We start from the raw sequence: 15,148 nt of genomic DNA, 5'->3' as shown, positions 1-15,148 counted from the left end.
GTAGCTCAGATGGCAGAGCACTGTACTAGTGATCAAGTGGTCGTGGGTTCAAGTCCCACCCAAGACAGTGAATTTTTCCACTTTTAATTTATTTCGAAGCTTAATAGCATCGTTCGCAGACGTTTCTTCGACGTTTCTTCGACTTTTCGACACGACTCATGGATGACCGAGTGGAGTGCCCAACAACTTAAGGGTGAACAACTTTTCACACTCAACCCAAAAGCACGTCCACCTGGCTTCGACAAACAGCGCCGGGTATGGAGCCAATTGAACCGCATCAGAACAGGCGTGGGAAACTGTGCCTACCATTGGCATAAATGGGGCTGGTGTGACTCCCCCCAGTGCGCCTGTGGTGACCCTGAGCACATTGTTTCCTGAGTCGAACACATTGTTGTAGAATGCCCTTTCACCAAATTCAACGGACGGATCGAAGACCTCACGAACCTCAGTGAAAGGGCCATCGAGTATCTGAAGAGTGCAAACATCAATCTCTAGGATAATATTTAAATTAAATCCAGTAACTTTAATGCTATACGATAAATAAATAAAGCAGACGTTTCTGCTTAATACAAAATTAATTTATAATAATGTCGTTTAGGTGTATGAAGCTGTGCATAATAGGTAGGATCAACTATCTACTTGTAGGTAAAGTAGTAGGTATTGTCTGTGCGCAAAGAGAATAGTCGTGGAATGTATTAAGCCCCATACATTCCACGACTCTTCTCTTTCCGCACAGACTCTATGTAAATAAATGTAATCCATCCATAACACACAAACAAATATGTTTTACATGTAGGAAACTATATAGGTCTACATTATAAGAAATTACAGATAGATAGATAACGTCACAATTTATTGTGCGTTGCTTCAGAAACTTCCGGCCTCGCACAGCTAAATTGTGGAATCATCTGTCGCCTGCGGTATTACCGGACCGATACGACCTTCAAACTTTCAAGAAAAGAGCGTAGGCATAGGTCCTCCCATCTTAAATTAAGAAATTACATGAATCAATAACAAATTTGTTGTTATTTCGAATGGCGCTCCAGTGTTTGGTATTCGACCGCCATACTTCACATGAAACGAACACCAAAACATGTGTAAACCTATAAATTAAACTTCAAAACAAAGCAGGGCGTGTCGCCAGCAAACAAATCGACAATGCACAAGTTAAATTAACATGGAGCCCGATTCGGATTTAACGATTTGTTATGGTTATGAGTTCAAATCAGTTGGGTTTGATACGAACTTCGTTCGCTCACGGTAATAGGGAATATTACGCCAAACTCTGCGTAGGGGGCGCCATTACCACAATCCGTGACAATCTGAGGGTCTACAGCAAACGAAAGAGTCGAAATTTTGTTATCTGACTTCTCTATCACTCTCGCATATTCGAGCGATAAAGAAGCAGATAGCTGAGTTTCGATTTTCGCGTTTTCCGGTAGGCCCTTTGTAAACAATCCGCCTTGATGTATCAATGTCATATTTTATCGTCTGTAAAAATCTGTCAAAAACAGTTTAAGGCACAGTATATATAAGTTACTCTATGGTTTAGGATGGGTGCTAGTGCTGAACTCTGGTGAGCGGTAGAACGTTGCAGTAATACCCCCTATTGATGCATGACAAATGAAGTGAAACCCCAACAAGACGATCATCAAGGTCGCATCAAAACCAGTTAATCATAGAGTCTGTGCGGAAAGAGAAGAATCGTGGAATATATTGGGCCCCATACATTCCACGACTCTTCTCTTTCCGAACAGACTCTAACAAACCCCACCAAACCAAATCCATAATGGCTCAATTACACGATGGGCCAGCGCCTGCCACTCCAAGGGACGCAACCATGCGGTAGAATGAGATAATAGCAACATCACTTGCTCCCTCTAACGCATAAATGCGTTCCTTGGAGTGGCCGGTACTGGCCCATCGTGTAGAGGAGTCACAACAAATTGTTAAATTAGACTTCAAGGTATCAAAACATCCAACCATATTAAATTGTTAAAACAGAATCGGCCACCAGGACGCCATTTTATCATACGTTTTAATCGGTTAAAATAATTTAACTTTTAATCCGCCGCCGATTGGGAACGTAATCCGCGGGTTTAACTTTATTGTGGGGTTATGAAGGTAGTTTTTGATAGAATGAGTAGGTATTTTTGACTTTAATTGGTTTTTGGATGACGTAGGAACTGGCAGTAAAGAACTTGGTTATTTATTTTCCGGTGGACAAGGCGGCATAACGTGCGGTGTCGTCGCTTTTAGAAAGGTATGTACATATAGGTATACTACATAGTACAACTTATTTAAGTAGTACCTACATGAAAGTAGTTTATTCATATAATTAAGTTACATTTCTCATTATGTCACATTTTGATCTCCCTGAATGATTCAATTTTCAATTTATTAATATTTAAATTTTTATTTCGAGCAACAACAAGAAAATAGTACCTAGCACAAAAATAAATAAACAAAAAAGCCATTGAAAGATATTTGACAAGCTTTTGACAAAATAAATTATTATTATTTCATTTGGTCATTCTTAGAAAAAATACCAAGGTCATACTTACTACAGAAACTTGTGCAAACATTGTTTGTATTTCAGATTCATTTTATTCCTGCATTAAAAAAATGATCCCATTATATTCATGTTGTAACCTCAGTAGTTCCCCAAGGATCTATAATAGGACCCTTGTTATCCATCGTATTGACATCGACAGTTTCTTCAAATGGCGCGATCGTTAAAATCCACACCACATCAAGTTCGCACCAAGTCTCAAAGTAACTTAAACCGATCCAAGTAATTATAATAAATAAAGTCCTTTTAATTCCAGTAGGCATTTTTTATTTCTTCAAACCATGGTATCAGGTGTTTCCCTGTTCACAGAATCTATCCAACACCGTTCAGCATACTTTGGCAACCACCATTTTCTAATCATGTCATAACTTGTTCTTCCCATCAACCGCAGTTCCGCGAACTTCTTACACAGAGCACAGGCATCAAGGGGGGTAGAAGCACGGACTTGGTAGTGGTTCCTCCATTTGAAGAATTCGTAGTATTGTTCTCTGTTTAGGATGCTTTCGTACATTTTCTTAGCGGTTTCTGAGATACCTAGTTTTACTGCGTCGATGTAGGACCGAGGTGGTAAGTAACTGTAAATGAAAAGTGAATGAAATATGCCAAATGTTTCTAAGAAAACTAAAAAAAATTTAGTGCATCAAATGTTTCAATTCTTCCGAAAGGGATTTAAACTCGCTTAACGCGCGTAAGCTCGTAACACAGTTGATATAAGGTAAAGGGCCCCTGTTTCGGCAGGTTAAGGCTCTTGAGAGTTTGTATATTACTAAGCATTTTTTTTAAATATTACTAAGCATATCAATACCTTGAAAGCTTTTGAGTAAGTTATATTAGTTCTTTGTTAATAATTTAATGTATAAACTATAGGGTTTTAGTTGAAACTTTTTTTTATATGAATATTTTCGTGAACCTCTTATTTGGCTCCCATTTCGTGATACAAATTTAGCTCAGCTCCTAAGTTCGTGAATTCGTGTCCCCTGTTTCGGAATAAAGTTTTCTTAGAGTAATTGGTCATAATTTGCTGATGATTATTTAAATTATTTAACGGTCTTACCTACTTACGTGTAATTGTAAGGGCAAATTAATAATAATATAAAAAAAAATGTTAAATATTGAGAGCTAGCTTAAAATTTTTGTCGACGACAGAAGACGACGAGTCTTTAATAGTTGAATTAAGACTTCGTAAACCATATGGGTACTTTATTACTTGATTAAAAGCCGAACTATATAAATAAAAAAAAAATAAAAAAAATAAATAAAAATAAAAATAAAAAATAGAAAATAATTAACTATCTTATACGTTAAATATACTTGGTCAACCAGATCTTGACAGTAGAAAAAGGCGGCAAATTTGAAAAATGTAGGCGCGAAGGGATATCGTCCCATAGAAAATTTGAATTTCGCGCCTTTTTTTATTGACAAGATTTGATTGACCAGCTATATAAACATACACAAAAATAAATCAAATAAATTTAATTATAAATAAAATTGTGCTAGTAGTTAATATGAGAATATACGTGGAATATACCTTAAAAATTTAAACTCGGGTCACATTCAAACTCGTTTTATGAGAATTCTAGTGAAAAAAACATATACCGAATTTCGCTCATACGAAACTTCATGAAATACATTAATTGTTTTCTAATTTATTTTTTAAATTATCTTCGTTGTTCTATTTAACAACAAGCACTCAAAATGTATCTAGAAAAACCTTGATTCGTTAGTGGCACGAAATAGGAGACACACGAAAAATAAAATGACCGCTATTTCGTGAGTCGATTTATTGCAATTTTAAGGTATTTCTATGCATATATTCAATATTTTTTCTTATCAAATCAATTACCAAGGAACCCACAGAAACACTCCCAAAAACTTTTATTCGAATGGGTTTAGCTTTTCCTTCCTATAAGCTTAACAAGTCAGAGCGCACACCTTACGCCTAAAAAAAGTGCACGCATACAACACAGCTGTTCGCGGCCGTCTGACAGTTTCAACCGTCGTATTACTCTCAGTTTAATCACTAAAATATTGGTTATTATTTTATTGAAGAGATTAAATAATACAGATTTTTTTCATATATATAATTTAAATAAACAATACTTGAATTCCTTATTATTTGCGCCAGAAACAAAACTAACGAAATAACGTACTAACACGAACTTGGGGCCCTTTACCTTACCTGAAAATTATTTCGGGACTGATTTTGGTCGTTGTCTGACTAGAAATTAGGCTCCAGTATCCGTAACCCATATAATATATTATAATGTATGCCCGCTTAGCGCATACACGACTTTATTCTTAAGATAATAAGAGCGTGTCAAGGTAATTTTGAACACCTCGCCCGCTTAGCAACTTCTGCTGCTGTAACTATCTAAGTACTTATACCCATCACACGTTTTTGGGCTGAACTTCTTGACATTACAAGCGACCTATATCTAGGTAATTATAATGAGCAGGAAAGATTTTTATGACTTGAAAACTTTCTTATTAAATTTCACTTTTCAGATACTACTTACAGGATACAATTTTAGGTATAGCTACGATACTTACTGGTTATAATTCGCTCCACCATAGACCACTGGCACAACATTATTCTTATACGCCCTCAAGACAGCATGAGTAACAAAATCATGGTCTATCGAGTCTTCCAGCGCCAAATAGAAGAAGTACTGATTCTTCAACCTCCAATTACATGCTCCAAATGACCTTCTCCTACACTGTTTCGTGCCACAATTGCCAAAGACATCTAAAGTGAGGTTATATTCGGCCATTGCTTTCTGTAGTTTGTATATGAAGTCTTCTCGTTTGTAAGTAGATTTGCATTCGTCTATAATGGCCGCTGCGCCCTTGGACTTGGTTGAGAAAAGAGATTTAATGGCAGGGTCGATAGGTTCTGTGTGAAGAGGCCATGGGAAATGAGAGCCGAGCTCTTCTGACCGGTTGTTGTATATTGATATGAATCTGTAGGGTATTGTGGAGTTGTGCCTGGAACAATAGTAGGTAGTTTGTGTTACAAGGGATCAAAATGATATTATATTTCCGTCAAGGGCGTACAATGAATCCTGAGCGTAATGAGGGATTCAAGTGTTAACGCCCAAGATGAAATAATTTTGATACCGTGTGACACATACTGCTTTTCACATCAACTATGAGGAAAATAAAAAATCTTAGTGTTGATATAATCTGATGCTTAAACAGATTATTTAGGTAGGTAAGCTAAAAACATAATGTGCAAAAAATGTAAAAGTAGTGCTAGAACAGAAAAGTGTTACTTTGATCCCTCCTAGCAGGGAGGAAAAGTGCCACTTTGATCCCTCTTAGCAGAGAAGAAAAAGCGCTTTTCCGAATAGGTGGTGTGAAAAGTAGTTTTTTTTAGTAGTAATTCATAAACGGCTGCTTACTTAATCAGTTGATGATCGTCGTTTGTTCCTATCTGTCGTTATGTCAAAGAGAGGGAGAAACGACGATCATCAGCTGATTAACTTAGCAGACGTCTATGAATAAGGGGGTAGTATTTAACTATGAGCGTAGCGTGATACTCAAGAGACATGGTGCGAATAACTTTGGTCTTGCGTATTATACACACAGCTGCAAAAGTCCACTTCCACTTTATGAATGGAATTCATTCACATTGAAACTATGCAAATCGCAAAAAATAAATATTGAGTTTATTATATTTAATTTAATTTGTATAGCTATAGTATTATATTTAATTTAAATTGTATAGCTTATAGTTGCGCTCTCTCGAAAGGGTTTCCACGGAAGACCAGCGTCGGGGACTTCAAAGGTTCCTTGACATGAAGCTGAGTGGAGACCATTTCAGGAACTTAGAAAAAATATATTCAACCCATAAACACACGAGTTATTATTTAACGTACCTGTACGTCCAAGTCCAATTAAAAAAGCCGTCATATATAGGGTTACAAACGTAGTTCTTATCAGCAGAGGCGTTGGAAGCGAAAATATACACCTGATTTACACCTCTTTCACTCGGTATATCCACTTTTTCACCCTTTTCTAAATCACCAGCGTTAAAAACAATAGCATCAAAATACCTGACATCACCGAACAAGGTTCTATTTTTAGTGAAATAACAATTGACTTTGCTGCACTTTTTTTTGATGAAATGCGTTTGGCCTTGTTGCCTGACCCCTGGAAGATCGGTCCAAATAAGAATATGCTTTATGTCAGTTAAGTGACGTTCGAATTTTATATATTTTTTATAGTTCAATCTCTCGTTGATGCAATGAGCTGTTATTATTATGCAGATGACGTGAACTATGTATTTCCAAGTTTTGCACCATGATCGCCCCATTTCGCTAAAATGAATATTCTTAAATTGTGGTCTGATGGAATTGCCGATTTATTGAGACTGCCTTTCTTTTGAAAGTTTTGAAACGTGTGATGAGCTGACGAGTTCGAAGTATAAATTCAAAGTGGCTTGCTGTGATTGGGATTGTCTTTTGTTTCCAAACAAAATTCCTGGTTTTCTTGAGTGTTGCATTAAGTGATATGCTGATATGATATGCTATATGCTAGAGTTCTTTTGATTATGATCGAATGCTGTTTGTGGAGACCCGTTTGTTTTAAAAAGCTTACATCGGCTACTTATTTGTATTTGTAACTTCAATACAACATTTAAGCGTCGATTGAGAAACTTTTTACTGGACAACCCATTATTATTAATCGCGTTCCTATTTTTGACATTGTTTTCGTTTAATTATTGTTATTATTTGACGATCCTTCTCAGGTTAATTTTTTTCCAATTATAAACTTATTTGGATTATGTATCTTGCTATTATTTAAATGTATTTCTGACGATCACAATATAGATTCTTTTAAATTGACATTAATGTAATTTGTACTGTAATCATATATTGTGAAATAAATAAATCTAATCTAATCATTTTTGAGTATAATTGACCTCAGAGACCTCATTCGGTTCTTATTTGATTTTGATGACGAACTGACGAACTGTACCGCGAATCTATTGCCGTGCATTGTTCGAGTGATAGAGAGGCTGATAAAGAAATTTCGATTTTCGTTTTAAGGTAGAGCCTCTTGTTGTAAAAACTCTCATTATAATCACATTTTCCGAAACGAAATAAACCAATTGTAATTCATAAACGCTAACAAATTGAAACGCTCGTTTTATATGACTTGTCGCGATTTTTCCCGCTTTTTCAAAATGGCGTCTCATTGTTAACATACCGCTTGTATTGTGCCCATGACGTGGGTCCTCCGGACAGTCCGGGACAAAATCGTACGGGTTTTTGAAAGGACAACCGATTACTGCTACGGAAATAATTTTGATGGACGCTTTAGAAAAGTTATTTTTTGTTGTGACGTGGGAGTGGAATCAAAAAGTACGATAAATGGTTTAGGAAAATGTGTTAGTATATTAATATTTGTGACATATGAATTGAATGATTTTTTTTCTTACAAGATGACTTATTTTAACAAAGTATGTCAGTTGTTATAATTTATACTTACCCGATTATCTAAAAAGTAAGTATTTATTATTTTATATGTATGTATATTTAGGTATTGCTTGCTTTAGAAATATTAACTTATTCACTCATTATTTACTAAAAATTATTTAAAACTGTCAACTTAAAATACATTTTTAATGAGGCTCCGAAATAGTGGTAAATTATGCAATTTATATTCACTTAAGTAGGTACCTAATGATTTTTTGCAACTGTACATATTAACGTTACTACCTATACATGCAAGAATTAAGGGATTGTTAAGTTAAATATTTACCTATATCTAGTAAGTAGTTATTGTTGGATTTTTTTTGATGTAAGAGCATCATAAACATATTTTTAACCCCCGACGCAAAAAGAGAGGGGTGTTATAAGTTTAACGTGTCTGTCTGTGGTATCGTAGCTCGTAGATAATTTTATCCCAAGTGTTCTTAGCCATGTTTCATGAAAATTTGTTCAGCCGTTTGAAGATCATCAGCTCTTATAATCTTATAGTTTTTTAAATGTTTAACTTTGGTTAGGTTAGGTTAGTTGAGAAGTTGTTACAGTATTTGCAACATTTCACTTTACAAACACTGGCCTTGAAATATAACCAATAACACCTTCTGCTACAAAACGAGATTACTAGTAAATTAAGTTATTTAGATAATAGTGTTATTCGAAAGCTCATTAGCACCCGGGGAGTCGGGGCGGCAGGCGACGGTGTGAATCTGAAATGCAAACCGCGACCCAAAGAATCTCATTAGTGTGACCTCGAGCCTGAGATGAGTACGTATTCCGGAATACGGAACAGTATTTATTCAGACAAAAACTTGAAAAATGACTCCAAATTAAACACTGATATTTTTTTGACTAAATTTTATTTTTCCACTTTTGTAAGAAGATGCGATTTGCGATATCGACGTAGATTTAAAACACTATCGGTAACTATAGATGGTGATCTATTCAGTAGAAAAAGGTGCGAAATTCAAATTTTTTATGGGACGATAACAAATTTGCCGCCTTTTTCTACTGACAAGATATGTTTGACCAAGTATATTTCAAAATACCTCACATTTAAAATTATTTTATTCCGGTAAATGAAATTACAATCATAAAGTAAAACCAATCAAACATATCATTATTTACAGTCGGGTATTGGTGTTTGTGTTCAAACATAGTTTACCGATCGGACCCAAACATATATAGTATCGCTTTGCAAATATAGTCCCTATTTTGGTCAAATGAAACATCAATTTGTGCTTTGCAATTGTTTTATTATTGCCAATTGAAAATATTAACACGTCATCGTTTTAGTGTCACCTATAATCACCATAAATTATTGTGTTTAAACTCTCGTATCCGGAACGTGGATGTGCGCAGTAGGTAAGTATTAACTTCTAATTAATAAATAATAGAGCTCAATGCGTAGTTGCCTACTAAAGTGGATCCGCGTTCCAGCATGTGAAAGGTTTTGTACTTATTCAATTCAATTAAATTAAATTTATTTATTTAAAAGACAACAAGGGCCCATAATGGTTAGTAACAATTAAGATTAAAAACTAAATGTTAGTGGAACAAAAACAGAAAGCGATTTACAACATACACATACACAGACAGCAATAACTTAATCTATCACCTAGTAGCGGTTATGACACACTCAAAATGCCGCATTATAGGTGAGTCTTATTTCAGTGTAACATACTTATGCCGATTTGACATTTTTGCTAATTGCTAATGTTTCGGAGAGCCTAGGTCTCCACTGCAATATTAGTGCTTGAAAATGTAGACCTAGGCTCTCCGAAACATATCGCGCGAGTGACTAAAAATACGTGAGTTAAACCGTATAATAAGCTTACGCTTGTAGTTACAGTACTTACCTATAATTATATTCTCAACAATCCCAAAGCGATAGAGACTAGAGTGCATATTAACTCACATTTATAAACGGGTCTATCGCGAAATTTATTTTAGCATGCATGCATTTTGAGTGCATTACAAGTATTTTCAGCCACCAGCCAAAGGTCTAATTATAGAGGGGGGCAAGGGGCGTCACGTCTTTGCTACGCCCATGTGGCGACTAGGCTTCCGGAATATGCCCGTAGCGTAGCTGAAGACATCGCGTCTTTGCATTCCAGACCACTCATCGGCAAATCACTGCCGCCCGCGGCATACCGAACCGAGTATTAACAAGGATTGCATTATTGCAGCAGATATGTAACTCGAATTTAAACTGTTGTGAGACATAATATCATTTAATAATTTTACGGTTTAGACTCACTTGTTTTAAGTCACTCGTGCGACATGTTTCGGAGAGACCTAGAAAGGTGACCTAGGCTCTCCGAAACATGTCGCGCGAGTGACTTAAAACAAGTGAGATATGTAACTCCTGAAAAAAAAAAACTTTTCTGAATTATCTTGTACCCCTAGTGTAAATTTCATAAGATCACGTGATGTGACGTACGCGTTTGCGTTAAGTGTAATTTTATATGGGGTTTTGATTTTCGAAAACGTCCCGCTTGGCGCGCTGTTCAAAATCCCATACAAAAATAAATATAACTCAAAGGCAAACGTTCGTCACGCTATCGAATGAAATTGCGACGCGCTGTTCAAAATGTTCAAATGATCTCACAGCTTCACGTCTTTTTTTTAGTCGTTGACTTCTCTAATATTACCAATACATTTTATTTACCTAACGTATGAAGTTAAATGTAACTAAACTTTTTACTAAAGGATTGACATCTTCAAGTTTTAAATTTTTTTAATTAATATTCAGCACACCACTCGGCTCGGCAGGACATAATTATGTAAATTATAAAATACCGTTGTTTTTTTATAATACCTACTAGTTTACGTAGGTATTTTTAAGTTTAATGCTTTGATTTTGAACCCACGGACAGTAGTGGCTTTGGTATGATAATTCATTACCGCGAATTGGATAAGATCGCAATTTAGCGATAACACCATAATATATGTTAGATTTCTCTAGTTTCGAAAAATAATAGGTAGGTGAGGGTGGGGAGGGTCGATCCCTAGGGGACACTTGGTAAACTTCATTTTTAATCAAACCAAACGAGATACAATTTTTTGCGCTGGGAACACTCATTCATTCGTTCCTAACTTCACGTTCTGTCATGGCACTGTATCGGAAAAGTCAGTCGTTCAAAAATGGCGGACGGTGAAAGATTTTCTGCGTACTATATTCAATTTTCGTTAAGCTTTAACTGGATTTATTTTATAATATGAGATGGAAATGATGTTAGTGAGTGTGCTTATTTTATTTGTTGTTTATTGAAGTGATGATTAACTTGGATTACATTGATATACGCGAACACATGTTTCCAGTACGGCACGTTTTATAATCTTACTATGTATGGGGAGACTTTGTCTTTTTCTTCAGGGGAGATATGATTCCGGGATCATGTCACCCCCAAAGCGATCAAGTATACATTGTAATAAATTTACTTACAAAATGATTCATAGAGCTATCATAATTATTTTATTTTCTTTAGTAAATCATGCCGCGAAAGTACGACCAGAGAAACACTGATTTTAACTTTCAAGGTTTTTGATTGATTATTGTTTATTAAAACGGAATTTAATGGCGTATAATTCAGTTTTTAATTATACAACCGACTCCGAAAACGGAATTATCCCCGTGGCCTTTGAAAAGACTGACTAAAGTTGACATCAACATTTTACGAACTACCCGTACTTGGTCTTTTTTATCAAGTTAAACGTTTTACACACAGGGGATGTTACTCGGTCGACAAAAAACACTTATAACGATATTTGGTTTTCAACCGGCGATATTTGTTTTTATGGATGAAATGCTATTTCAATGGCTTTCCGACCTTATGTACTATAGAACCGACGGTCCATAGAAAGGATTTTAGGATTATGCAGCTCAAACACCGTCCTCGAAACGTGAGCAGTAAATTTCTAAACTTATTTATTATAGTAAACAATAACGACCAGTGATGGGTAAAAAAATTAAAATTGCTGTAGGTATCTGACGCTAAAAATACCTTCATAAGAACTTTAAAAAAATGAGTTTGTTACAAGAAATTGTATGTTAATAACTTAGATTTTTGTTTTTTTTTTTGGTACAAAAATTGATTCCCTATTTTATGTTGTTTTATGTAGTGATGGGTAGGACATCAATTTAAAATGAGTTTGTATGAGTACCTCATTTTCTAAAATGAGGTGTTACAATGTCTTACTTCAAATGAGGTGAGGTACTAGCATATTTCCAGCGTCGACTATTCCATTAATTCCAACAGCGACATTTTTTTTAAATGTTACATATTTATGTATTCAACACTTCCTTTATAAATCAATAAATAGTTTATTTAATTGGAGTGTAATTCTGGAGGATATTTGAGGGGTTCATGTCACAGAGAGGCGGTGAGTGGTACAAACTCAACGCATTTCTCGGTGGACCTTTTGTCGTTGCAATAAGGTCTGTAGTTCGGTAGTTGGGAGTGTGGACCATTACTCGTTTCTTCATTTGAGACATTTGAGTTTTGAGTGTCGGCGAGCAGGCGAGCACCTAGCGCCTCGCGCGATCCAGTGACTTTCTTGCGAGTTGTGAGGAGTGTATGAGTTTTGAGGGTCGCGAGACTCGCGTGTGAATTTGAACGGATAAGAGTTTTTTCAAAATTTGAAGTGTGTGATTGATTTGTGTGGCAAGAGGTGTTTGTGATGCGCGCGAGTAAATGAGTAAAATGAATAGAGGAGTGAAGTAAGACATTTTTGCGGTACGAAGTACTGCGACAAATTAACAAAATGAGTGGTACAAATAAGGTGCCTCACGAGTGAGCGACTCAACACTAGTTTTATGGATAATACGATTACATTGTGTTTTAAAAGTATAAGATTATGGATTAATATGTGTTTGATATCTTCATATATTAATTTTCTGTAGATAAAGTGAATAAATTAATGTAGATACTACCCTCGAAATATGACATTCCCACTTAAAATCTTTTTACCAAGTGTCCCCAAATCTGGAAGACTTGATCACTTCGGCTTAGACATCTGATTACCGGAAATACTAACTTCAAAGCATGGAAGATGCAATATATATATGTTTGCTGTGTATTTTACAAATTATGGATGCATTGCTAATAGCGGTCCGAGTTATATAATCAATGAGAATCTGGTATGGGGAGACATGGTAAAAATATGTTTACCATGTGTCCCAAGAACCAGGGTCACTTGATCCCCCTAGGATCAAGGCTCCCGACCAGGGGTAAACAAGTCTCCCTTACATAGGGGACACATGGTAAAAGTCAACAGTATGGGTTTTCATTAAATAATGATCTAATTTATTGCACAAATCTGTTCTAATTCAAACTATTAATGAAGAGATAAATTCTGAGTCGTATGGTGTATAAAGTTTTTCAATACTACAAATAGTTAAGAAAATGTATGCTAAAAACAAAAGGGGTGATCAACCCTCCCCAGTTTCCCCTATAGTACATATTTGCAAACAATTAACCAACACAAAGTGGCTAGTTGTTAATGTAAGCAGAGGACGCATTTGATTCCAAGTGGCGTATCTGTACTACAATTTGTTTTTCAGGTAATCTGCGATATTAATACAGAGACAATGCGGAGCCAGGTGTGAGCAGAATATTATATTTTTCGCTACTGCAATGCATAATAATTGAATTAGATTCATGGTGAAAATTGATAATTTTCTTGCGAAAGACGTTATTTACCACGTTAAAAACTTTTTTTAAAACTTAAGTAGGTATAGAGTCTGTGCGGAAAGAGAAGAGTCGTGGAATGTATGGGGTCCAATACATTCCACGACTCTTCTCTTTCCGAACAGACTTTACATTGTATGTACGAATCATGTGAAGATGAGGATGAATTTTATTATTGCCATTTTTTTTGTCTATATCAATTGCCAAAATCTCGTGGATTAATATTTATGTATCCTACCTAAAACTACGCTTTCTTACTGTTTTTCTTGAGGTGGCTGATGGTTTGAATTACCTAATGTGAGTTATAGTTATTTTCGATACAAGTGCGAAAAAGAGGAAATTCGAAACGAGTGGCGATAAATTAAAACACGACCGAAGGGAGTGTTTTAAATCGACACGAGTTGCGAATTACCTATTCGCACGTGTATCGAACAACGTTTTACAGTACATAATGGCACTTTAAAGTTTCGACATATGCACGAAAAGTGCTACTTTACGCACTAGTGCGGAAAAGTAGCCCCATATGTACTGTAAATGTATTTTTTAGCCCATAAATGCAATAATTATTTTATTTAGCGGCAAATGGTGATTATCAAGTGTACCTAGCGAGAAATGTAGATACTTTGCGTTTTAAGCTGAAACTTTAAATAAATCTTATGCAGACAACTGTGAAACGTGACAATTATTTTTCAGGAAGAATGAGTTTGAATACGTTTCAAAGTGTTCTCTTAAAATATACCGTTTTCTTAAATCTTGTTTAAAAATAGGTTGGTTAAGAAGTTTATTTTGTTTCCAATGAGTTCTTTTCACAAAAATATTGCGTAAAATTAATATTTTGTGTCAGCAATTAAAAGTAAAACGTATAATGCTGAGATTAATATAAAAAAAAAGTTTCCAGGAATATTTATATCAATGTTTTAAAGCTTTTTAACAAGCTTTTTTTTATTATTAGGTCGACCTGTATGTAACTAACATGTAATGGAATGTAAGGTAACCAATTTAACCATCTTCCAAGGATCGTAGCGTCATGAAAATTGGCAGCTGTATGTAGTTCTGATGACAATACAATAATATGGTACTGTCGAACTGATCTGATGATGGAGACAGGAGGTGACCATAGGAACTCTGTGAAGAAACAACGCAACCTAATTGTGTTAAGGGTTTTTAGAATTGTCTCGATGAGTATTCGTTGTCTGTCGTAAGAAAAGTACAGTCAGCGATAAAAGCTTGTACCAAAAATGAAATTTTTGCCAAAAACTTATTTATTGGAACAAACCAAATTTGCAATAACTTGGAAATCAAGTAAGAATTTCCAAGGAGTAAAATTCATACTAATTATTTATTACTTACACAGAGTCATTCAAAAATAGTTGAATAAACGAAAACTTATAAAT

General features: G+C 35.3%; 1 protein-coding gene across 1 annotated transcript; it reads right to left on the bottom strand.

The window, feature by feature from the left end:
- Window positions 1–2,846: 2,846 nt before the first annotated feature.
- Window positions 2,847–6,887, bottom strand: LOC134654826 (alpha-(1,3)-fucosyltransferase C-like). Its single transcript, XM_063510297.1, has 3 exons — window positions 6,451–6,887; window positions 5,123–5,557; window positions 2,847–3,147 (listed from the first exon to the last, which is right to left on the bottom strand). The coding sequence occupies exons 1-3, from the start codon at window positions 6,885–6,887 to the stop codon at window positions 2,847–2,849; spliced, it is 1,173 nt and encodes a 390-aa protein (XP_063366367.1).
- Between the last annotated feature and the right edge of the window lie 8,261 nt (window positions 6,888–15,148).

Source organism: Cydia amplana, chromosome 15, assembly GCF_948474715.1.
Source record: "Cydia amplana chromosome 15, ilCydAmpl1.1, whole genome shotgun sequence".
In the NCBI taxonomy this organism is placed as follows: Eukaryota; Metazoa; Arthropoda; class Insecta; order Lepidoptera; family Tortricidae; genus Cydia; species Cydia amplana.
Note: the sequence above shows the minus strand (reverse complement) of the source record. Positions and strands in the feature narration are given on the sequence as shown.